We start from the raw sequence: 27,154 nt of genomic DNA, 5'->3' as shown, positions 1-27,154 counted from the left end.
CTCACAGGGGTTGTGAAAATAAATTCATTAATGTATGTGAAGCACTCATTTACTGTCATGATAAGAACCACAGAAAAGCTATGAGGAAATTAATTATTCTGTCTTCAGAATAAGGTTTGAATAGTGTGCTGTAAGGCAGCCTGGGACTACACATTAACCAATGAGGAGAACAAAATAGTGAACAGCTTCTAATTTAATGAGCATCCATTCTGAGCCCTGACTGAGGCAGGGTCCAGTGGAAAACATTGTACGTAATCCTGCAATTAAAGACTGTATCATAATGCATGTGGACATGGGTTCAGGATTAAGATTGCCTCATTTTCTAGCTTTTGAGTGCTTGACTTCGCAATCTTATTAATGTTCTTTTAACAGCTTTGTGTGTAACTTCCTACGTTTTTAAAAGAGCAAACTGAAAAACATGTCATTTTAAACTAGGTTCGACGGGGACAGGTGAGCAAAGCCCGCAGGTAAGTGGGGAACATGGAGACCTGGGAGATGGGTCGGAAACGAGAGGGAGTGTGGGCTATATTGGCAGAGAGAAAGGAGGGTCAGGACAAAACTGGGAGGAAAGATCAAACCAGTATCTTAGATGCCTATATACAAATGCGAGAAGTATGGGTAATAAGCAGGAAGAACTGGAAGTGCTAATAAATAAATACAACTATGACATTGTTGGCATCACTGAAACTTGGTGGGATAATACACATGATTGGAATGTTGGTGTGGATGGGTACAGCTTGCTCAGGAAGGATAGACAGGGAAAAAAGGGAGGAGGTGTTGCCTTATATATTAAAAATGTACACACTTGGACTGAGGTAGAAATGGACATAGGAGATGGAAGTGTTGAGAGTCTCTGGGTTAGGCTAAAAGGGGTAAAAAACAAGGGTGATGTCATGCTAGGAGTCTACTACAGGCCACCTAACCAGGTGGAAGAGGTGGATGAGGCTTTTTTTAAACAACTAACAAAATCATCCAAAGCCCAAGATTTGGTGGTGATGGGGGACTTCAACTATCCGGATATATGTTGGGAAAATAACACAGCGGGGCACAGACTATCCAACAAATTCTTGGACTGCATTGCAGACAACTTTTTATTTCAGAAGGTTGAAAAAGCTACTGGGGGGGAAGCTGTTCTAGACTTGATTTTAACAAATAGGGAGGAACTCGTTGAGAATTTGAAAGTAGAAGGCAGCTTGGGTGAAAGTGATCATGAAATCATAGAGTTTGCAATTCTAAGGAAGGGTAGAAGGGAGAACAGCAAAATAGAGACAATGGATTTCAGGAAGGCAGATTTTGGTAAGCTCAGAGAGCTGATAGGTAAGGTCCCATGGGAATCAAGACTGAGGGGAAAAACAACTGAGGAGAGTTGGCAGTTTTTCAAAAGGACACTATTAAGGGCCCAAAAGCAAGCTATTCCGCTGGTTAGGAAAGATAGAAAATGTGGCAAAAGACCACCTTGGCTTAACCACGAGATCTCGCATGATCTAAAAAATAAAAAGGAGTCATATAAAAAATGGAAACTAGGACAGATTACAAAGGATGAATATAGGCAAACAACACAGGAATGCAGGGGCAAGATTAGAAAGGCAAAGGCACAAAATGAGCTCAAACTAGCTACGGGAATAAAGGGAAACAAGAAGACTTTTTATCAATACATTAGAAGCAAGAGGAAGACCAAAGACAGGGTAGGCCCACTGCTTAGTGAAGAGGGAGAAACAGTAACAGGAAACTTGGAAATGGCAGAGATGCTTAATGACTTCTTTATTTCGGTCTTCACTGAGAAGTCTGAAGGAATGCCTAACATAGTGAATGCTAATGGGACGGGGGTAGGTTTAGCAGATAAAATAAAATAAGAACAAGTTAAAAATCACTTAGAAAAGTTAGATGCCTGCAAGTCACCAGGGCTGGTTGAAATGCATCCTAGAATACTCAAGGAGCTAATAGAGGAGGTATCTGAGCCTCTAGCTATTATCTTTGGAAAATCATGGGAGACGGGAGAGATTCCAGAAGACTGGAAAAGGGCAAATATAGTGCCCATCTATAAAAAGGGAAATAAAAACAACCCAGGAAACTACAGACCAGTTAGTTTAACTTCTGTGCCAGGGAAGATAATGGAGCAAGTAATTAAGGAAATCATCTGCAAACACTTGGAAGGTGGTAAGGTGATAGGGAACAGCCAGCATGGATTTGTAAAGAACAAATCATGTCAAACCAATCTGATAGCTTTCTTCGATAGGATAACGAGTCTTGTGGATAAGGGAGAAGCTGTGGATGTGGTATACCTAGACTTTAGTAAGGCATTTGATACGGTCTCGCATGATATTCTTATCGATAAACTAGGCAAATACAATTTAGATGGGGCTACTATAAGGTGGGTGCATAACTGGCTGGATAACCGTACTCAGAGAGTTGTTATTAATGGTTCCCAATCCTGCTGGAAAGGCATAACGAGTGGGGTTCCGCAGGGGTCTGTTTTGGGAGCGGCTCTGTTCAATATCTTCATTAACGACTTAGATATTGGCATAGAAAGTACGCTTATTAAGTTTGCGGATGATACCAAACTGGGAGGGATTGCAACTGCTTTGGAGGACAGGGTCATAATTCAAAATGATCTGGACAAATTGGAGAAATGGTCTGAGTTAAACAGGATGAAGTTTAACAAAGACAAATGCAAAGTGCTCCACTTAGGAAGAAAAAAATCAGTTTCACACATACAGAATGGGAAGAGACTGTCTAGGAAGGAGTACGGCAGAAAGGGATCTAGGGGTTATAGTGGACCACAAGCTAAATATGAGTCAACAGTCTGATGCTGTTGCAAAAAAAGCAAACATGATTCTGGGATGTATTAACAGGTGTGTTGTGAGCAAGACACGAGAAGTCATTCTTCTGCTCTACTCTGCTCTGGTTAGGCCTCAGCTGGAGTATTGTGTCCAGTTCTGGGCACCGCATTTCAAGAAAGATGTGGAGAAATTGGAAAGGGTCCAGAGAAGAGCAACAAGAATGATTAAAGGTCTTGAGAACATGACCTATGAAGGAAGGCTGAAAGAATTGGGTATGTTTAGTTTGGAAAAGAGAAGACAGAGGGGACATGATAGCAGTTTTCAGGTATCTAAAAGGGTGTCATAAGGAGGAGGGAGAAAACTTGTTCACCTTAGCCTCTAAGGATAGAACAAGAAGCAATGGGCTTAAACTGCAGCAAGGGAGGTCTAGGTTGGACATTAGGAAAAAGTTCCTAACTGTCAGGGTGGTTAAACACTGGAATAAATTGCCTAGGGAGGTTGTGGAATCTCCATCTCTGGAGATATTTAAGAGTAGGTTAGATAAATGTCTATCAGGGATGGTCTAGACAGTATTTGGTCCTGCCATGCGGGCAGGGGACTGGACTCGATGACCTCTCGAGGTCCCTTCCAGTCCTAGAATCTATGAATCTATATACGCGATTGATTTGCAGGATTGAAACGTTTAGATCCACCGTGCAAATCTCTGCCACTCGAGCTAATGGAGAAACTGCTAGCAGTAGTAGGCTATCCTCCATGTGGCTCAGCACTACAGAGGATGGACACTGCCAATGGGTTCCACAGATATTTGCTGACAGCAGAGGAATGAAGACACTCAGGGATTTTGGATTTCATTCCAGTCTCCTTAGAGCAGAGTTCTCTAGTTGGCCAGACTCTTCTGCCCATCCCCCAAGCTTGACCTCTCTGCCACATCCCTACCAACCTGAGCCTGTCCTATCTGTACCCCATCATTGACTCCTCATCTATTCAGTCCCAGTCTCCACTCAAGTTGCTGATCCCAGACCCCTTGTCACTGTAAGATCACTCGGGTACCAGCTCTATGGCTCAGGGGGGTGTTTTTTTCACACCTCTGAGCGACATCAGTTTTGCTGACATAAGTGGTAGTATAGTCACTCGGAGGGACTGGTGTATGTATAGTCTGATCACACACAGAAGCTGTGAGAGTGGCTCAAGCATGCTCAGTGAGTATATTAGCTGTTAAACTCCAGCAAACCTCTACTGAGCACATGAAAGCTGCGGTTTTTCAAAGGCTTATAATCTAGTCACATTAGGGCAGATTTTCATGAAAATGGCAAAAAGGCACACACCTGACAAACAGGCCACACTTTGCCAAATTTCAAGTCCCTGATCCAAAGCATGGGAGCACTACAGCTTTCCAAAGAAAAGGTAACCAAGAATTTTTTTAAAAACTTTGAAAAAAACAAATTTTTCTCTAGCCTCATTCTCAGAAAATGTTGAACATTCCAAATTCAGCCTGTGGAAGACACCCAGCATGGAAAATTTCAGCCTGGTTCAAATTTGGCAAAGTTACAGCAACTGAAAACAGTGTCTTATAATGGGAAGCATTGAGAAACCTTCATAGGCAGTGCTACCAGTCCATAAATAATAATGCAAGCCTTAAGGCTAGGATTTTACGTAATAAGCATACATAGTGAGGAGCTGAAGTAGGGAACTGAACCTTGACAATCTGTCCAGGGCCCACTCATAGAAGAGCATCTTAACAAACTTGAACATCCACAATAAGCAAAGGGAGAGACACTTAGTTTGTCAACGAAAATGCTTTGTTTCCCCTTCTTTTTTGAGAAAGACGAGGGTAGAATGAGAGAAACAGTTCCCTTTCCCCCTTCAGAAAGTCCTGCCCTCCAATACTTAGGAAAAGCACTATTTTGCACCCTAGAAGTTACTCCACACTCAGGCGCCATTACTGGTGTTCACATACCCACACCAAACTAACACAGATAAGTAGTTGCAGGGTGGACTGATTTAAAATCAAAGCGATTTAAATCACCAATTTTAATCAAGATTTAAAATCAGCAAGCAGGAAACTCTGATTTAAATTGTTGATTTTAATGGTGTTTTGCATTTGTAATTTTTATTCTACTAAGGAAATGCTGACACTCATTCATTGGTAACCACTGAAACATTTTATTGGCACTTAATATAGCCTTTAGCAAAAAGAAACTAAGTGTATTGTAACCAGGGAAATAAACTATGTCTATACACATTTAGACAAGCAATTATAAAGCCATGATTAACATGACGACTATGACGAAGAAATGCCCGAAATGACCAATTCCCAACTCTGGGCCTGGCTTATTCAGAGAGCCATTTCCATGTATTAACAAGGACTGTTTTAAATAACCACAGGGTTACATACAGTGTCACCTTGATACCTCAAAAAAAGTGGAGAGAAATAAATAGCATGAACCTGGGGAGCGCAGGGAGGTGTGTGTGTGTGGGGGGGGGGGGGTTTAAAAAATCATGCTGTCTTCAGTAGAAACAAACAAAACCTGATGTTGAGAGTAAGCTTGATAAAGAAGACAGTGCATGGTAAAGACAGCCTTCACATAACTACTTTTAATTGCCCATTTATTTTCCCTTATCACTATTTGACAGTATTTTTTAACCTTGATTTATTCCAAAAGACTAATTTCTGTGCTGTATGGTAATCCCCATCAATACTAGTCCAACATTTCCAGCAAGATCTGGGCCTCAAAGCAGCATGAGAAATCTTTGGGTGAGGCATAGTCTTTTAGGATATGTAACTGACAATTTCTCTGTTAAATCTATCCAAGGCAGACTGGTTGTTCTTATACCAACATACCATTCCTTTTACTCACACAACTGTGAGGGGACTTAAGCCCACTTGGAATGTGTGTGAAGGACAAATCAGACAGAGCTATGAACTTCCTGCCTTTTGTGTGTGAATGTTACAACATCCTTAGTGTACTTTCCACATTTAAGTATAAAATAAGGCAACAACTATCGCCTGATGACCAAATGCAGGGATTGAGGGCAACCCCCGAAGCACTACCCACCCTAGAACAAATAAATAAACGTGGAAAGACTGTTTTACAAAGACCATGTCCCCTGTAATATCATGATAGTTTTCAGTGTTAATCCCAATTGCGGTTGGCATACGCAAACTCCACCATTTAAAAACATGTTCACAAGCCACACGCAGACTTGTTAAAGGGGACAGTTTATATAGCATGATTGTTCTGAAGAAAATAATATCCATGTTGCATACTAAAACTGTGCTAGCTAAAAGTAGGTTGCAAAGCTTAACAAGGTGTTTGCAAACTATGCTTGACAACCATTTCTGAAACTGATTGTAACAAATATTGCTCTGATCGGGGGTAGGGAGAACGTTAATACAGGAACATCCACCAGCACCATTCCTTAAATGAAGTTGAACGCTATTCAGGACCTCTAAGATATTAACACCTGTAATTTAAAAACTGTGTAAGTGTAGGAACAAATGTGTTATGAGCTCCTTAAAACCATTTAGAGTGCTTGTGCTGCAGTGTCTAACAGAGTCCAGTCTGCACTAGCCAGTGTGGCAAAAATTTAATTCCATGTTTTGTAAATCACTATACTGCACAGTGAAAGCTCTCAGATACCTGAGGCACATGCCTGTTACAAGAATTGTAGTCACCACACTGAAACTCCACACATTCCAACCAGTAGAGTCTTTCCCCCCAGATGCCCCTGGCATTCTGTAGAGTGTAAGCATCCCAAACTCAAACCAAATATATGACAAGCAGCTGCAAATTCTGTCCAAACCTGTAACGGCAGTGTTCTTCTGAATGACATAGCTGAATGCAGAGCCATTCAAACAATGAGAGAAGAAACCAGGACAGCCTCAGACTTATCAGAACACTTTACATGGCCTCAGGACAGAGAGATGACTTCTAGTGACAAGACTGGTCAGTGGGTAGAGGCCAAGGATAGGGTGAGGTAATCATCTTCATGTGCCTGAAATTAAAAGCTAAACAGGGAGTTCACTTAAAAAAGTGACCAACTTGCATGAAATTCTTAAGTCTGATCTCTTGCCTTTAGGGTTGGAAAAGGCACTCAGATACCATGATTATGGGTGCTAAGACATTCAAGATCATCTCACTGTGAGGTTCACAAATATCATTTGTAATTGTAATAAAGTCCAGGGAAATCTAGAGAGGAACCCCTGGTTTGGAAAAAGTGGACGCAAACTGATAGTCTCTTGCATTTCAGTTCTGCAGCAGTAAGAACATAGAATCTGTCACACTAGAACAGACTGACCATGTATTTAGTCCAGGATTCTGTTCCCAAGAACAGAGAATGCCAAATGCTTCAGCAAAAAGTGTAAACTCCCATTATGCATTTAAATTGTGCAATACTATACTGTGTGGAGAAGTCTCTTTTTGACCTCAACTAATAATCAATTTATGCCCTGAAGCACATGGACTGTTAGTCCTAGTAATGGTTGTTTAGTGTAACTGCAGATGCGACATTTATTCCTATAAACATCTACTAGTAAAGAGAAGAGAGTCTTTTGTAAGCTAAAGGAACACAAAAGGCTTAACCTCTATTAGAAGGCCATTAGACACTAGTAGTTAGCTCAGCTCTGAGTCAGCAGTGCCTGTCTGCAACTGCAAATGGAATACCCTTTAACAAACACAGGCACCTCCAACATTTCTCTGTCATGTTAAGATCTCTCCTCCACACCCTACCCACCTCTCAATATCTTGGGTTTGGTCAGCTGTCACAGAAGCAGTTCCATTGCACAAGGCATTTTTCCCTAGTCAATTTGTTAAAGCTAAGGAATGTTCAGGCAATCAAATGTCAACTCAACTGGCAGAACAGCTGAGATTTTTGGATCAGTGTTTAAAACAAAAGATATAACTGGAAATATAATCACACCTACATAACAAACTAACTAACTACAGTGGTCAATATCTATTAAGTTACCCAACTTCTGTCCTCATCAATGTCACTAAGAACTCCATTTTAAATATCTTCTATAAAGACATTTTTAAAGAACAAATTTATTGATCTAAGGTGCATTAATATATTATGTCACAAACAAAATCATTCATTGCAGAGACTCATGAACCATTAAACAGGGTGTCCTTTTACATTGAGACAGTTTGTAGATAGTTGTATTTATGTAACAGCTTGCATCCTACAGTATCTTATAGACAGAATGGGTGTGTGTATGCATTAGTGTTAAATACACACCCAAATCACTTTGCCCACAAATGAAACACAGCAGCTGTTCAGAAGCACCCAGCAACAAACCACAGCTTTAGGAGTGAAGAATACTCTATACATTTGAAATTATAAGAGGAATTTAAATATTTAGTTACCAACTTGGGAATCTGACCTGTCACCAGGACTAACATTTGTAGTTCTTAGGAAAATATTACAAGTTATCTTTAGTGACCATGACCATCTATGGACACTGGACTTTATGTCTTGTCTGAAAGATAGCACCCTCCGGCAACATAATTCCCCCTATCATGCTGGATACTGTTTCAGTATCAACCCTACAGAGAACCATGTAATCAATCACTAACACCATTTCCTGCAGTACCCTTAGTTTCCCCTTGAGGAAAGATGTGGGTGGAGAGGTGCTCCCATTCAAGTACTTTCCAGACCCAACCCTGTTTAACTTGTTTGTGCTAAGTACATGACAGCCCACAGTGATATGGCTACAGACTAAATCCTTAAGCACTACTGTAACTCAAGGAGATGTGCCTCAAGAAATAGAACATAACCTCCATTAGAATATATTCAACTGTGGACATTGTAACCACAGCATAAGGGGAAAGGGCTGGGAAGAATAATTCCCATTGCCTTCCTTCCTGTCCCATCTAAGAGATTTACTTTTGTAGCTAGGGAAAACCCCTCTAGGTGATACAGGTAATTGGGTTAGCCTCCAGGGAAAGGCGTTCCCAGTTTTCCTGAGTCACAAAAATGGATAAGCCCAAAAAGCAGAGTACATGGACTTAAATCAACAATTTTAATCGTGATTTAAATCAGCAAGCAGGAAACCTTGATTTAAATAACTGATTTTAATCACGTTCTGCATTTGTAGATTTTAGTTGTTTTTTTAAAGAAAGACTGATTATAACTGGTTGGAATCCATTAAAACATGTTGATTTGCAACTAAATAAAACCTTTACACTAAAGTTGGTGCTTCTTTTTGCTAACTAGGAAAATCTAGTATATCTATACACATTTAAGCTATTACATAGCTTAATTTACATTTATTCAGATTCTTAATTTTACATTTCATTATCTTAGAAAATGGTGAGTGATGCACATTTTCTTTCTTACTAAATGATTAATTTATTACTTGTGATTTGGGCCAAACTCTACTCGCATTAAATTAAATTCAATTTAAAAATGCATAAAAACATCATCTAAATTTTTGTATTAAATAAAACAACTTTAAATGTGATAGATACATAAAAATGTTTATCAAAAAGTTTATTAAAACGTTTTGTATTTAAAACAAACTGATTTATTCAACAAAGGAAGTATTTATAGTTAGAGAATTGTAAACTGTTTCTGGTTTACGATCCTTCAAGATTTTAAAACTAATAGATCTCATCTTCACACTTAGATTTTTAATTTATAGATTGGAAGAGGAAAACAAGCTTTCCTAGTTTTCAACATCCAATCAATTTCTTAACTTTGGATAAACTAGTCATTGAACTGAACTAGTCCAATAAACTGAAATAAAGAAAATACTCTCTTGGCACCAGCAAAAAAGGCTACTGTGCTCAGAAGTTCATTTAGCAATTCAACAAACTGGTTCCAGGTGCTTAGCCAGTAAGTTCTTTATAACTTTGCAGAAAATTGTATTATTTTTTGTATTTCAATTAAATTATTTTAATAGATAAGCAGCTTAGATATTTAAATGTAAGGTTGAAAACCTATGTAATTTTAAATATGTTTTTTAAATAAACCTGTATTTAATTTAAACCAAAAAATCCAATTTTTTCTTAAAACAATTTTTTTATCCATCCTGATGAGAAGTCTCCCTGCCCCAAATTAAGCCCCACAGTTAATTAGGAGTCATTTTCCCCAAATGCTGAGCAATGGCCTCCACAGCCATTTCAAGTTTCCCAATTTGAGATTTGTTGGGTTGCAATTATAAACACATGGTGCCGAATGCTCAACCCTCACTGGCATCAACTGTACCTTGCAGGATCAGGCTCTAGGTGATTTGTGTCCTCACATAAAATCAGGGTTAGCTCATCTGCTGTTTCTGAATTCAGGATCCTTCGCAACTTTAATTAATCTAACTGGCCATTTTAGCCAGTCATGGCAAGAAAGATTTCTCACTGACTGAACACAGGCGAACACGACTCATAGAAGAGTCACCAGCTCCAAGAGGATAGCCTAAAGATGAGATGACACTTCCTTTGCTTTTATCTTTTGGTTTTGCATAACTCTTAATCACCACACAGCATGTGACGGTTATTCTGCCAATTACACAGGCCAATAACCCACAAGCATTCATTGTTAGTCCTCTGGGACTTCAAAAGCCAACACGAGTCACCAATCCTTCTCCTTAGAAGTCAATCTTCTTCTGCTCTGCATCAGTTTCCCATAGTTATACCTGCTCTGGATTACAAACTGTTCATATGAATTATGTATTATAAATGTAAGTGGCACTGTATTCAAAGCATGTGCCATGTCAACTTGCTGTATCTGCTGAAGCCCCGTTTCCAGGAACAAGGACATTACAGAGAACTGTGCCACTTACCATTCTTCCTCTCACTTAGCGGAGGGAGATTGGGGTTTCGGCCACGGTGAAGATTCAGGGTCAACTCGGGCTGCAGGGAGAGCTCCTGCAGCTCATTGGCAACAGCTTCGCTCTGGGGACTTGGCGCCGCAGAAAGCGACACCAACACCGGTTCATCATCATTTTCGCCAGCCCCTCCTCCGTCCAGCCCATTTCCAGCAATGGCGGAAGGGGGCAGGCACACCACACCGGAGAAATCCACTTTGGCTTTCGTGATGGCAACCTGCTGAAGGGACAGAAAACACAAGTTTGGTACTTATTATACAGTGAACTATCCCACCTCCCTTGCTGACGATGGTGTATCTACATTTAAAACCAATGTTATTTCTTGATCTTTGTTAGAATTCATTTTCAACTGAGTTCAATTCAAACCCAACGCTAGTCATTCAAACCTAGTACACCCACTGGATTAAAAACTCACATGGCATTTTCTTCTCCTCAACACAATCATTGACGAGTCTGCTTGCTAGCCATGCTACTGAGCATGGTCACCCTCCTCCTGCTCTCTACCCATCTTCAAGGTCAGCATCCTCAACCTATTGATAATTCAAATTCCCACATTTCACAAGCTTGATTCTGCTTACCTTTTCTAATCTTCCAGTTAACCACATTTACTCAGCTTCCCTGCTGATCTCTTTTTAAGGGATCTCCTTGTTTTATAGCAATATATGGTCTTAAAAGGTTAATTATCAACTTGAAATCTAGTCAGTTTCTTAAAACGAGTAAAGTAATTTCAGGGACTACATGCATGCATTCACCTGCCTGGTTTTACACACACATTTTCACACCTAAAAAGTTGCCATCTTCCCCCATTATGCAAAAAATCCATGTAAAACAGTGAAAGTTTACTATGGAGAAAACAATCTTAAAGTGTTGTCAACTACACAGAGTAAACAAACTGAGGAGTTTTCCTCTTTAATCTCTGAGCAATAGTAACATAAAAGACAAGATTAAGAGCCTCAATTATCCAAATAATTAACAGAATCAGATTAAATGTGAATATTTAAAACTCACAGCTGTACTTTCATGCAACTCCCTTTCAAATGACGAACATCCAAGACACAAGTAGTCGTATATCCAGCTCCACAGACTGGAGCACACTGGATGACTGGCTGGCTTCCATATGAGAATCATCAGTAAAATGGTTACTAACATCAATATTTACATGGTAATTGCAATTATGCTGGACCATTCACATGCAGTTGATGGGGATGGCAGTGTCCTGCTCCTTAGCACTGCTTCTAGCCCTGCACTACTTCGGCTGTGCTTCAATCTGAAGGCTTTTCAGAAGCTAAACTTTCATTTTAAAGAGTTGTGAGCTAGCTATGAAGAAAAGGTAAAAGCAGCAGGAAATCCCGATCTAGTCTAGAAAACCCTCCAAACAGAGTAAAAGCCTAAATCTGGTGCAGAACTTTCTATTTTTCTTGATTGCACAGTAACTTTTTTAGTTAAAGATTTCCACAGCCTTCCTCCACTCTTGGCACGTATATCGACCCAAATGGCCAGCACAAACTGTTAACCTGAATCAGTTTGAAATTGGTTCAAACTGTTTTCCCATTCCCCTTTTGTAGGCAAGGCTTCAATTACTTTGCTTCCATTTCCCTTTCGTCCCCCATCTCAGAGATGATTAATGTTTGCAGAGCACTTGGAAAACACCAAAGTGCTAAGTGGTAGTACTTTTCTCAGAAGAACGCTCAGTAACTTGTCCACCTTGTCTCTCTCCTATCTTTGGACCAACATGGCTACAACGCTGCAAATACAGCACATGCCCTAACAAATATTGAGAACTGGTGGCACGCTGCATACTGAGTTATTTCAGATATGTTGTCATATATTCATCCCTAGGATCCCAGCTCATGGTCTAATCACGACAAGCAAGGGGAAGGAGGTGGAAGAAGAAAAGACTACGAAGAAGTCAAAGGAAATCAGTGCTTGTTCTGACAAGACTTTAGTGAAATGAAACAAGTCTGCTGCAATATGAAGTATTTGGTTTTACAATCACACTTTAGTCAGAATATGCCTACACCTTCCTAAGTACATTTCCTCTTTAACAGAAACATAAGTGTTATTGCTCATATCCGTTTGAAAGTGAGGGCAAATGTGTTACTCTAAATCTGCCTGCACTGTATTTAATTCTTATACAGGGTGTCTCCCTTTTGGGGGGTTCTGTTCCACATTGTGGACCACTTTACAAATGGTAACTGCAAAGGAAAAACAGCAGTCTGACACAAATGCAGCAACCCTGACTCAATGCATCGTGAGTGCCCCAGACTGTCACTCTGCCCCTACAAGTCTCAGAGAAAGCAGATATTTTGTGAATACTAGGATGCAAAGACTGCTGAGATTCAACCATCACCTAGGGAAGAAGCAGGTGTGGCGTTTTGTTAAAAGTTAGTTTTGTTTGACAGAATTTGGTATGGTGCTTCAAATGCTGTATGCGAAAGATGCTGAATCTTGACTTCTGTAGTCAGAAGCTTGATCTTTTCAGTAGGCTTCCGATATTGCAATCTGTCATGCCACATGCACAAGAATGACATTTTAGAGTGAGCTGTAAGTTACACACATTAATATTTAGAAGATAATTAAATATTTAAAATGTTTGTTGTGCTGTCACTCTTTTTTAAAAAAATTAAGAGTATTTTGCACAGAGACAAATATACTATATCACGAAGAAGTGAATTCAGCCAGAAGACTGATGGAGAATCCTTACTTAAAAATAAAGAGCCAATAAGAGTTTTGGGGAATGAGGGTCTTCTGAGATTTTAACCTCATTTCCCTGTCAGTCAAGACTTAGGTCACAACAACTCTCCATTTAAGGATAGAAACAACTCTCTCTGGAATCAGTCAATGAAGACTGGAGTGTCGGTCATGCGATTAGCAAAAGAACTGAGAAATAAGAACAGGAGTACTTGTGGTACCTTAAGATAAATTTATTTGATAAGCTTTCGTGGGCTAAAACCCACTTCATCGGATGCATGCAGTGGAAAACACAGTAGGAAATATTATATTATATTATATTATATATACACACACACACAGAACATGAAATAATGGGTGTTACCATACACACTATAACGAGAATGATCAGTTAAGGTGAGCTATTACCAGCAGGAGAGGGAAAAAAACTTTTTGTAGTGGTAAACAAAATGGCCCATTTCCAGCAGTCAAAAAAGTTTTCTCTCTCTCCTGCTGGTAATAGCTCACCTTAACTGATCATTCTCGTTATAGTGTGTATGGTAACACCCATTGTTTCATGTTCTCTGTGTGTGTGTGTGTGTGTGTGTGTGTGTGTGTGTGTGTGTGTGTGTGTGTGTGTGTGTGTGTGTGTGTGTGTGTGTGTGTATCTTCCTACTGTATTTTCCACTGCATGCATCCGATTAAGTGGGTTTTAGTCCACGAAAGCTTATGCTCAAATAAATTTGTTAGTCTCTAAGGTGCCACAAGTTCTCCTGTTCTTTTTGCAGATACAGACTAACACAGCTGCTACTCTGAAACCTGAGAAATAAGACACTCCTCTCCCACCAGGGGTTAATTATGCCCCATTTTCTCCTGGGTTTTGAATGCATCAGACCACTCTAAATTCAAGAGAGACTTAGCCTCTACTATAGGCTACACAAACAAATTTCAAGATTTAGGATCGTTACATAGATATCAATAATATTTTTTGATAAACTTGCTGGAGACTAACATACTGCCAGAGAGAAGTCGACTACTTGCCAGGGAGGTGGGAGAGAGATCAAGTGTTCCTACAGTCTCTCTAGTCAAATACATACACACATTCATTAGAGTACCAGTGCTGTAGATGCTCAATGCATGTACCTTCCACGGGTTTCAGTGAGAGTTTTACATAGTAGGGAAGGAATTCAGCCCTTAACACTGAATATTTTAATTAATCAAAAAACAGCAATAGCTTCCCCAATATGAAATGCCAGTAAATACTAACAGAAACCCTCCAGGACAAAACAGATTTAAAAATGGGGAGAGGGGAAAAGAGAAAGAAAGAGAAAAACCCACCACATGTTTTCCCAGTCAAGTGACAACACTGCTATGAACAGCGTTTCCCATTCTTCTCTCCTTGAAATCTATTTGCATTTGCAGTGTTGCCAGGGTAATAGCAATTTCAACCAATTTAAGAATTGCTAAGCAACCTGGAGCAGCTAACAGCAACAGCATGAATGTGCAGCTGGGCTATTTTAGGAAGAAGTAGTCACTTTTTAAAAAAACTTAAGAACACCCTTCTGTTAAATGATTGTGCCAGCTGTGATCAGCCAGCCAAAAGAAGAGGTAATCTTGGAGCAGAGTGGCTTTAAGTGGATCAGGCTTTGAGATGAATGAACAGAGAAGGAAGAGACAGAGTCATGTTGTGCCCAGAGACATCAGTGCCTCCAGGTCATCACAACTCAGCAGAATAATCCAGGAGAAGGGAAATCTGAAGCAGATGGCAGCATCAGCAATATGTTAAATTGAGATGCTACTAAATACAATCTCGTGTGTGTTCTGCTTATTATCCACAAATATCAGTGTCTAATCATAGTAAATGTACTGGCCTATGGTTACTCAGCTGCTGCACTACAGAGTTCTGAAATGTCCGTGTCCCCTTCCCCATTAAAAAAAATTGTACTTACATTGATAATTAACTGGCTAATGGCTGTCAAAGCCACAAAGGAGCAAAGAAACTGGTGAAGCTGAAGGCTGCTGGGGCAGAGGGAAGGGTGGACTGAGCCAGAGTCTAAAAGGTTTTGGAAAGATTATACAAATTCCAAAAGCAACTGCCATTCAATATCTGATCACTTAGATTTCTCTAAACTACACGGTCTTGTGCCAGATTGTTCAGGACTTCAGATAGTCATAGTTACAAAGTAAAACGCCAGGAAGCAGTTATAAAACAAAGATCATGTGTGCACTCTATAAGGAAGCACAGGCTTGTTCAGACACCACTGGAATCCCAGCCACAGAAGAACATGATGTTTACACAAAAACACAGAGCAAGAGTATATTATAGGAATTTAACCCGATCAGATTTTCTCTTCAATTCCAAAAATGAGAGACAGAGGAGTAAGGAAATCCTCTTTGGTTAAGAAAGTTGGGTGGGAAGCAACATTTCTGTTCCCACTTGCCTCCCCAATGTGTACTATACATAAATGTCTTCAGTGGAGAGTTTTTTCTAAAGCATACTGTGGTATCTTTCAGAGCTAACTGTCCCAGTTCCTGACTGCTTCTTGGTAAAAATACCCTCCCTTGCCCTGAAGCTGCTTGAAGACAGATATATGCATATTCATTTGAGTGAAACCACATCCTGGTTTCCAAGATTTCTGTTAGCCCTGAAACACTGCTTTCTCCTTCAGATCATTAAACAATTAAATATACAAATTGTCTCCAAGAAAATCCCCTGATGGGACTTTTTGTGGCGGACAACAAATTCCGAATTTCGAACTCAGACATAGCATCCCTAAAGCCAGTGGTCACTAACTGGTCGATCACAATCGACTGGTCGATCCTAGAGGATCTCCCAGTCGATCGCGATCTCTAGCGGCACAGCAGGGCTGCTGCTAAGACAGGCTCCCTGCCTGCCCCGGCCCCACACCGCTCTCGGAAGCGGCCAGTGCGCCCTGCGGCAGGGGGGACAAGGGTCTCCCTCCACGCACTGCTCCTGCCCTCAAGCACCGCCCCCGCAGCTCCCATTGGCTCCCTGTGGCCAATAGGAGTTGTGGGGGTGGTGCTTGCAGAGAGGGGCAACGCGAGGAGCCCGCACCCCCTCCCGAACCCCAACCCCCCACCCCAGCTCGGTGAAAGTGAGTGACTGAGAAGGGGGGGGGAATGGAGTGAGTGGGGCGGGGCTTTGGGGAAGGGGTGGGGTAGATCCTGGGTTGCCCTTAAATTCAAAAAGTGATCTTGGGTGTAAAAAGGTTGGAGAGCCTTAAACAAATCAGATACAAGACTATCGTAGAGGGATTGGATAATGTTAATTTGCTAGCTTACCCACTTCTTTCAATACGCCTCCTTCCACTTCACTCCATACTAACCATACTAAGTCAATGTCAATCCATGGCTTGCCCAGTAAGAGGTTCTCCAGGAATGAAGCATTTCTCAGTCTTTCCTTTTATCTTTGGATATGAAGGAAGTTACCGCCACAAGGGTCTCCAAAAGGATATATTAAGGAAAGTATTCAGTATACTCCCACTTAGGTTGCAAGTAGGCAACACATGGAGGCAGGACTATTTTTCCAGTAAATTTAGATCCTGGCTGATTGGCCTGAAGACTGACACCATAGCTGTCTATACTATAGCACAGGCAGTAGTAGTGCAAGCTCCTCACAAACTCCGCATCTTGACAGTGTGCATCAGCTCTGACCTGGGGGAAATCACCTTAAGGTAAATGAGTTCAGCTGTTCCTGCTGAGAATGCCCATGACATGATCCATTAATTAGTGCAATTTTTTTTTATTATTATATGTAAATATAAAATTCAGACACTGGTCCTCTGGGAACTGGACTGTGATCAACTCATTTTACAAAAGCAAATGAACCATTTTCAGTTACTATCAATCACAGGCTGGATTAGAACCAGTGACTCCAAGGTGAAAGGTTGTGTTTATCCCATTCCTGATTCCTTGAGTCACCATCCTCCAGGCCTTCATTTAAAAATCAAAAAAGAACATTCTTGCAACACATGCAGACAGAAAACAGAAAAGTTAAAGGGACAGATGGTTGTGGTGCCACAATTGTATCCTGCCCCAATTACCTTAACGAGTAGGGGACAGGCCATCTTTGAAGATCACCTGAAATCTTTTCACTGTTGCCTTGAGCAAATCTGCCAATATAAGATCCAAAACAAAACATGTTGGGGCCAGCAAGGAAATAGCAAGAAATCTTATCAGACTAAAGGTCTGAACAGCTGTTTGTTAGGGCTTAGAGGAAGGAGCAAGAATGAGCATGTCTGTGTAATTACATCAAAAACAGCATCATCTGTACAATGGCTGATAAATCCATATAGATAAAGGCAATTCCCCCATTAGCCTTAAAAAACCCACTCATATCCAGGACCATATTTCTAATGCTCTATAGAAATTTTCCTCAAAAAAAATTCACATTCATTTTACTCAGTCCAGCAGTGATAAAGGTTTAAACAAAAGCTCATAAAAATCATTGTCAATTGACCATTTCTTTCTTGAATTCATGAATAGCAGGTTCAGAAATACAGACCAGAATCCCAAATATTTGCAAATACATTTCATAATCCAGTGCTTATAAGAGGCTTTCAAACTCTTTGAACATTGGAACGGAAGTCTGGGTGTGCATAAAAACAAAAAAGACAAAGGACTGGGGTATCAGAAGTGTCACTCGTCACAGTTTTAGGAAACTCATGGTGTGGTATTTACTAAACTAATCCTGCTCAAAAACATGAAAATAACCTCCTTTTCCCATCAAAGTCTGTACTAAAGCCCTGCAGTGGGTGTGAGGGGAAGAATTCCTTCCAATTTCAAGAGCAGCAATCTATTAAGCCTTGAACTGGTAAAGGTCACCAAATGAGCATCTAATCCCATTTATACCCTCCCCAAATATTGTTCGTGTACAATTTACTGTCCACTTTGTGCAATATTCCTTTAAAGGTTTCACCCACAGTATAAAATAATTTCCTCTGGCATTCTAGAGCAACCACTACCATCCAAGAGCAGAGCAAAGGGCCAGTTTTATTTTATTCACATAGGCTAGTGAAGTTGATCCAGCAGTTCAAAAGCCATTAGAGAGTTATTAATACAAGACCTTTATTGTAGAAAGCAGAGGATTTGGAGGAAAACTAATTTACAGGTACTGAAGAGGTATATTCCCTGAAGTGTTTTTTTTCCCCCCCTCTTATCTGACTAACCCATCTGTGTGGGTCATGAGCAGAGACTGCCTGAAGTTTTCTAGGCCCATTCACCCTCTCCAATCATGAGAATCTCACATGCTCTGAATCCCCAGAAGTTACACCAATCTGAGTTTAACTTCCCTACCTTCCCCCTCAATGGTCCCCAATTTGGAATCCCAGTTTCTTCAATATGGTTTTCAGCTCTCTGAATACTAACATGACATCCATTTCAATGTCAAGGCCAGCAGATGATACCAAATTATCCAAGATCTTTTACTCCCTTTATTTTCATTGTGACACCTGCCTACATCAACCTATGGATTTCCAGCTGTTGCAAATATCTAGGCAGTTTCATCTGCAGCAATGATCCTGGTATACTTTAGAACAGTGGTGGGCAATCTGTGGCCCGTCAGGGTAATCCGCTGGCGGGCACAGCTGCCCGCATCTCCCAGTGGCCGCGGCTCACCGTTCCCAGCCAACAGGAGCTGCGGGACGTGCAGGCCGCCGCTTCCCGCAGCTCCCATTGGCCGGGAACGGCAAACCGCGGCCACTGGGAGCTGCGGGCGGATTACCCTGATGGGCTGTGTGCATCCCACGGGCTGCCCACCACTGCTTTAGAACATATTAACATTCCACCCAAGATGATTGGTTTGTTAGCCAAAAGTATTAAGGACAGAATAGGCAGGGAAATTTATTCTTCTCATCCCTAAACATGGCCCTATCACTTGAGACCTAAGGCACACTGGTGGAGAATAAACGGGTAATAAATAATGTGGGAGAAGTTTGCACTGGTGTTGCCCATGCTTTACCAGTTCTGCGGTAAAGGATTCAGCCGCCACTACTGTCAAATAGGCCGTCTCTTTTCCCCCCTCCAAAAAAAAGGAGTAATACTGAACAGAGCCAGTACATTGGAGAAATCTAAAACAAACCTTAAGCCTGGCTTTACAGCCTGTCAGTGCTACTAGAATTGAACTAATGCTTTTCTGTCTCTTTGGACTCCATTACAGTAAACTTTTAACAAGTTAGTAACCAGGCTGTAACAGATACAGGTGACTACATTTAGCCTATGGCCAAAAATGATTGTTTAACACATGGCTCCTGATCCTGAGGTCTACCCTGTATCATCAATTCTTTTGGGCAGGTTTATATCACAATTGCCAGGCCGTAATTGAGTTCTAATATGGCAATTCTTCTGTGTAGACAGCATCGCCTGTTTGTGTATAACAGAGCGAGCCAGCCTACCTACCATAAAAGCATTCAGATACAAGCATGGTATAAGAACTTATATAGAACAGTTTCAGTACAGGAAAACATCCCATATGAACATACTGTATTTAACACACTTCTCTGTACTGAGACCAGCAGCTGAGGCAGTATGGGTAGAAACAAGGTTGTTTCTACAATATAATACAAACTGGGCTCTTCAGCAAGATACAAGCCAACTCTGACTTTCTTATGGCTAGAAAAATGCTGCTACATGGATGCACTCAGTGTTGGATGTAACTACAACAGCATGTCAACGTCTGTTTACACTTGCAATAGTACTAGTATAGATGTGTCCTGTGTTTTTCTCTCTTCTGGGAAGCTGTCAGGTCTCATGTCTATAGGGGTTTCCAAAATTCCATCTTCAGTGGAGTAGGGCAATGACAGTGATAGTGCCAACAAGGCATCGGTAAATTTAAAGATATAGTACAAAAGAGCAAATAGGTTTGAAAACAAAGGTATGAGACTGCCCTCTCCAGAGGGGAAATATGTTTATACGTACCTTGCTTACAGTTCCCACAAACAAACACAGTTTGGTTCCATGCCAGCAGCTCCCTCCGATCACTGAAAAGGGGGAAAAAAAACACAAATTCAAGGCTCTTCATACACAAAACAGCCCACATTCTGTTTCAGCATGAGACAGAGTTCCTCCTCCCAGAGGGTTTTTTGTCACTACCGTTAAGTATTTTGGTACAGACATTGACAAAAGTAGGATTGAAACAGGTAAATATCACCTACCATTTTGGCACTTGCACCCTTAGCACTGCCAAGGTAGCACTTCTAGTTCAGTTTTGTTGATCTTTCAGTTCCAAGGACCACACTGTCTTGAGACCTCGAGTGCCAACAATATTCAGTACATAAACTGCCCCTCCCCCAACCAGCCCAGCCCTAAACATAGAATGAGGAATCTGGGAGAACATTATGACTAGTTTATTTCTTATGTTACCCATCCAAACAAAAGAGAGGACAAGAAAAGGCAGCATACATGCCATGACTTTGCCAAGATTGCAACAGGAATCTTATATTTCTGCAGATTTTTTCTTTAAACCTTACGTGAGATGTTGAGTTAAACATGTAAGCATTAAAAACCCCTATTTGTGCTTGGTGCCATAGCCTGAATATGAACATATGCCAGAAGCACTAACTAAGGTGGACCAGAAACTAAAGATAGTCATTATTTCAGATCCTCCTTACAGCCTGCTATCTTAATGAGAAGACAGTAAGGATGGAAACAGGTTTCCAACCACTAACTGTGGGCTCTCCTCACTCACATCCATCCTCCATACAGATAACTTCCTTAATAAAATGATGAGTAGCCATACGAAGGACTCAGGCTACATCTACACTACAGCCGGGATTGACGCTCTGAGATCGATCCACCAGCGGTCGATTTAGCGGGTCTAATGAAGACCCACCAAATCGACAGCAGATCGCTCTCCAGTCGACCCCTGTACTCTACCCCCGACGAGAAGTGTAAGGTAAGTCAACAGGAGAGTTTCTCCCATCGACCTCCGTGGTGTAGACCCCGCGGTAACTTGACCTAAGGTAAGTCGACTCCAGTTACGTTATTCACATCACTGGAGTTGCGTACCATAGGTCGATTTACCGCGGTAGTGTAGACATAGCCTCAGATACAAAACTTTATTCTGCTTTCTACTCCAAATACATTTCTGTTTATAGTAAGGGCTACAAAAACATCATCAGCACCTCTCTAAAGAGGTGGAGGAAATCACTGCAGTCAGTGGCAGATTATCACATCATCTCTGGAAAAAAACAGCCTCTGCTTCCCACTGTATAGGCTTCAGCCCTGACAGTCCTGGAGCCATTATGAAGTAACAAAGCAACGCTGAAAAATGTAGGGGATGTGCAACAGAAAATATTATGAGCATCAGAAGGGAGGGTAGGGTCAAGAGGACTGAAGAAACACGTGACCCACACTTAGGTGCTTGGACAGTTACGAAACAGGCCCAAACTTAAAAAAACTCACTCCACTGCCTAAAAGCTGAGAAGGGAAAGACATATCCAAGGCAACTGCAAAAATATAAATTTGTTAGAAAGAATTCCACTTCTACCTGGGCAACCATTGTTCTGGAGGCAGCACACTGCAAGGTGGTTAAACTATTACCACACTAATCTAAACTGATGCAAATATTAAACTTGAAGATCTTGCCATTTTAAGATCTTCTGACAGAATTTGAACTGTCACTGTGAAAAACATATTTCTAACCTTCTTCACTTGAACTCAGTATGCTGCAGCACTGTCCAGCCTTGCCAGTCTCCAGCCAAATCAACCAAGATGGCCCCCACTCCTTACTAAATTCAGCTCAGTGAGTTATTAACTTCTAGACCTACTTCTGACCATTTAAATGTCAACACAAAATGCCTGCTTATGAAAATGGACACAGCAGAAGTCAAAACATCTTTTCAGAAAGATTTTGCCAAATTCATGGGATTGTACTTACAACCCGACAAAGGAGGGGGGGGATGTACATGCTTGTCTCACATCCACACTGCACCTCCACCATTGCTAGCACTGGTGAGGCTACGCTGACAAACAGATCCTAATTTTCCTAGGCTAGGCAAGGCTAAAAAATTTATTCCTGAAGACTCAAAACACCTTGGAAAGTCTCCTACACACAAAGGTAGAGAATGATGGAAGATAAAAGTTTAGTCTCTCACTTTGCTGCATAAAAAGCCTTGTTATCTATTGATTTGCTAAAATGATTCTGCTAGACTTCCTTATATTATTTATGGAGATTGTGCCCTAAAAATTGGGTAATGGAAAGCTCTGAAGAACATTCGTGTGTGTGCATTTCCTGAGATTTTTTTCGTTTCCAACATATTGTATTGATAACTCTTATTTACTTTAATTTATAACTCCCTACTCTGTTTGCAACCTCCCTTTTTCTTTTACCAGTAGATTGTAAGTCACCTCTAGAGCAACTCCACTCACATGAAAATTGAGAGGAGCTGGTGAAGCCTTTCAGCTAAATAACTCCTGCTGGCCTGTCAATTTTTGGTCACTGGGTAACACTTAACAGAATTATAGGGCATGTCCTTTTTTGATTTTAAGAGCCTAAAGAGAGGAAGCAATGGAAAGAGATTTTCAATGTCTCAGTCACGGAGCAAAGATTAATCTGATAACTGTTAATTATTGATGGAAAATATTTTAAATTACATTGCCTTTATTGCCTGTCTCTACCAGGACATGATCAAAAAGTAAGTACTTTTCCACTCCTTTTTGCCTTTAATTATAAGAAATCACTGCAGGCAAAATTCTACCACCTAAGTTTTCCTGAAGAAAAAAGTAGTGTTATCATCGCTAAGAAATGCAGAAGTCTCATCTTGCTAATAAACTTCTTCATCCAATGGAAATGTTTATACACCACTGTTTACATGTTCAGGCCAAACTGCTGCTATTCCAGTGATTACAATGGGTTATTTGCCTTCGCTGGTGACTTGGAACTTGGGAGTGGCTGAACAGCATGGAAATTTACCAACTGCCACAAGTCTCTGATCTGAATGTGGCAACTGAGGTTCTGTGCCCAATTGTTCCTGCAGCCAAACTGCCTTTCAGATTGAACCTATATCTTTTAAAAGCCTTTAAGTGAACTGTACTGGTGATCAGTACCAGATGGACAGTCATAAAACAGTTTCTCTATTTCTCCCCTGAAAAGGTAGAACACAAGGACTCAGTACATACTCCTCCTCCTCTACTTCCAGCCACAAAAGTGCAGGAACCCCAATTTAGTTATGTTTTCACTGCAGAGTTAATTTGAGTTATCTAAACTCAAGTTATTCCTCTTGAATTAGTCCAGCTCAAGTGAGAGCAGACACCTCAAAATAACACTCAAGCTGCTGTGCTCACACTGGCACTGATGTGTGTGGAACAGACTTCTGGGGGCATAGCCCAGGGTTCCATGTACCTGCAGTAAGCTTAGCCACTTTATAAATTATTTCCCATTGAACTGTGGGAGAATTTGCCAATCCTTTCCGAGCACATAGTGGGGGGAATTGTGGAAAGGCACTGTAGGATTAGTGCCACTTGAGTGGAGCTAGCCTGTATCCACATTTCAGAGCCATCATGTTAGCAACTGACCGATTCTGCTAATTTGAGTTTTAGCCTATACCCCCCGATTGGTCAGCCAACTGGAGTTGAAAGCACAACTACACTCAGGTTAAGGGTTGTATGTGGATGGGACTCAAGTCAACTTTGCAGTAAAGACAAACACTTAAATGGACCAGCACAGAATTCATTCTTCATCTATCAGTTCTTGAAAAAAGAACAGGAGTACTTGTGGCACGTTAGAGGCTAACAAATTTATTAGAGCATAAGCTTTCGTGGGCTACAGCATCTGAAGAAGTGGGCCATAGCCCACGAAAGCTTATGCTCTAATAAATTTGTTAGACTCTAAGGTGCCACAAGTACTCCTGTGCTTTTTGCGGATACAGATTAACACGGCTGCTACTCTGAAACCTATCAGTTCTTGGTCACTCAGACTGTCAACCAGGATGAAAAAAAGAATTAAATGAGATTATAGCAATTTGTGATGTGGACGCTTGTCCCACCATGAAATGAACAAAAAGTAAACCTCATATCACAAAGTATCATGCACAAAACCAAGACTAGCTTTCCAATTTTGATTTCTTGCTCCCCTAAACTAGAAAGTGGTGATGTGGAGCCAGCACATTCAACTCCCTTCTTAGATTGTGAGGAAACGGAGGTCTTTGCATCTCTCCACACCAATCTTTACTGGCAACTGATATTTCAGTTGCATAGCTGCCCCTCCTCACAGCTGCTATCTTCCCTGCAGCTGTGCAATCCCTACTTTATGAGCAGCCCCAGGCTTGCTGCCCAATTGAACTGTATCTCAGCCCACTAACACTGTAAATTATCACAGCTCAATTCATAAGTGAGATAAATTCCCAGCTAATAAACTAGTAAAATCAGCCACAGAGGGTGTGCCACAGAGGTCCATTGGTACCAGTTGGGAAAGGGTTCACTACTCTATGTCACCAACTCACTACAGATAGGGTGACCAGACAGCAAGTGTGAAAAATCGGGATGGGGATGGGGGGGTAATAGGAGCCTATATAAGAAAAAGACCCAAAAATTGGGACTGTCCCTATAAAATCGGGACATCTGGTCACCCTAACAAAACACTGCTTTCTCAGTAATTACCCAAAAAGTGGCTTGTAAGATATTCAACGAAAGCCAATGACACACTGGCCATTAATATCGCTGTGAAATGTACCTACTGACACTATATAAGGAAGTGTATATATACACTGAAATTATGTTTTAAAGTCTATAACAAGGCAGAGTGAACAAACAGGTCTTCTGCCAGACATAAGCATAGCTATTCACCTATCCGTGTCTTTGATGTAAATTAAGCATGGTACAGCCAACACAATGGAGGTCCAATTTGCTCAGGAAGGCAATGGGAAAAAGGATTGACGGGAGTATGTGAAACCAACAGGGGGGGGAAGCACACTGAACAAGCAACATGGGAGAAGAGTCTTATCTGGGGGTGCACTTCAAAAGGGACATTTCAACGGTTTACTGGACCATATGAGGAAAGAGAAAGGACCCCTTTCTTATCCTTCAATGAGGAAGCCAAAAGGACAGTGCTTTTTGCATTCATGAAAGTTGGATCCTGGTCACGTGGACTAGTCAGGCTGGGAGGTTGCTTTAGGTGAGAAATTGCTTTAGACAAAGATTTTAGCCTGTCAGAATTAAGTTTAAACTCTAAGAAACATGTTATTCCTTTTGTTTTACTTGTAATCTGTTGTTCTTACTCACTATCTCTTAAAAATCTTAATCTTTATAAATAAACATATGTGTTTTCATTATAAGTATATCCCAATGCTGTGTTATCATAAAGGACCTAGTCCTGAGTTGTGCCAGTCAAGCTGTGTGTGTACACACTGTCTCTTTGGAGACAGCTTCCCAGGTTATTTCTGTGAGTGTCTAGTGACGGGCTGGATACTACAGAAGGGGATGCTTTCAGAGGAGCACGGAGGTCTGCAGAGATCTGGAAGTCAGTGCTTGTCTGTGGCCAGAGGCTGTTAGTTTCAGGGTGCTGAGATACAGGTAAAACTGCTTTGCGTTAAGGGCAGGTGGTGGTGAAGTACCTCAAAACCCTAAGTACCTCTGGGGAGCATCACAGAGAGTGTCACTCCCTAACATTCTCTCAGATTTTATGGGTTAAACCAATCATGGGAACTTCTAAATCCTTCTATATCATTTGTCACCCTACACTTGGATGCTATCCCCCACATATTGTCCACTGTTTAGTTTTTAAGAACATGGGCTCTCATGCAAATCTAATCCTTACTTGCTGCTATTATAAACTAAATTAGAAAATGGAGCTGCTGGAGATTGCAAGATTTTAAAAGCGGTGCCACTGAAGAGATTACAATCTGTTACACATCTGTGTAGGCATGAGATTTTATCCCAACATTTCTAAAGAAAACAAACCCTCCTGGTTTGCATTTATATAAAATGGGTTAGAAAAATTAAGGCTATCAATCCCAAGCAAGTCAGCAAATGGTGCAACTAAACCAACCTGAATTCTGGCAGACTGCCAGAATTAGAGTCTTCACCCTTTTATACAGCTACTATTCTCGGTCATATTCTAACATACATAATATACACAGACTATCTTTGGGCCAATGCACTAATAGGGCACAAGGCAAATAGTTCGTTATACTCTCGCTCACACTGGCTCCTGCTATGGGAAATCTCTCCACTAATACTACATCCCTGGAATTTATTTATTCTTAACAGATTAGGAACTGTTCCTAATATATGACAGAAAATTGACTCCCCTTTGGATTGTGCACAGCAGAGGAAGAAAACACGGGAGACCAAGAGTCATGACAGAAAAGGAACACTTCGTCAATAAGAAAAAGAGTGAACTGTTTATTTGGTGGCCAAAACCATACTAGTATTAGGCCTCAGTCCATAATAATAAAATATTAATACTTTCATAGTGATTTTCATCTTTCAGGCACTTTACAAGCATTAATCTTTAACAGACAATAGGAGAGAAAGAATTCTCCATTTAAGGAAACTGAGAATTAGAGGTTAAATAATTTGCCCAATTCCATAAAGGTGGTTAGTGACAGAGCCAGGACCAGAAGTCTGGAGCACCTGGCTCCCAATTCTATGTTCAATTCACACCTATATTCACCTTATCAAAAATTCACAAAATCACCACATTGGTGGTTTACTTAAGTCTGGTTTGCCAACAGAGCTGACTTTGGGCTACCAAATACATGCTACACATCCAGATTACAAAGTGATGCATTCCTTATCCTGCTCTTTGCCTGCCCAAGAAGAGAAGCCAAATGCATGCGACTTCTATATGCAGTTCAAAACAATCCCCTCATATGTTTTGTTTCCTCCCTCTGATTAATTAATTGTGCACCTGAGGTCTCCTGCC

The 27,154-nt window shown here is 40.9% G+C and overlaps 1 protein-coding gene across 1 annotated transcript in view; it reads right to left on the bottom strand.

Annotated features, from left to right (window-relative positions):
- The window catches only part of MRTFA (myocardin related transcription factor A), a 158,431-nt gene that overhangs the window by 124,961 nt on the left and 6,316 nt on the right, over window positions 1–27,154 (bottom strand). Inside the window, exons 2-4 of the mRNA XM_065406294.1 lie at window positions 20,209–20,270; window positions 17,337–17,405; window positions 10,558–10,822 (exon numbers count right to left, since the gene is read on the bottom strand). Of these exons, the coding sequence (XP_065262366.1) occupies window positions 10,558–10,822; window positions 17,337–17,360 (289 nt within the window). The 5' untranslated portion in view covers window positions 17,361–17,405; window positions 20,209–20,270. The remainder of the gene's footprint in view (window positions 1–10,557; window positions 10,823–17,336; window positions 17,406–20,208; window positions 20,271–27,154) is intronic.

The sequence above is a fragment of the Emys orbicularis genome, chromosome 1, assembly GCF_028017835.1.
Source record: "Emys orbicularis isolate rEmyOrb1 chromosome 1, rEmyOrb1.hap1, whole genome shotgun sequence".
In the NCBI taxonomy this organism is placed as follows: Eukaryota; Metazoa; Chordata; order Testudines; family Emydidae; genus Emys; species Emys orbicularis.
This window is presented reverse-complemented; position numbering and strand designations above follow the sequence as displayed.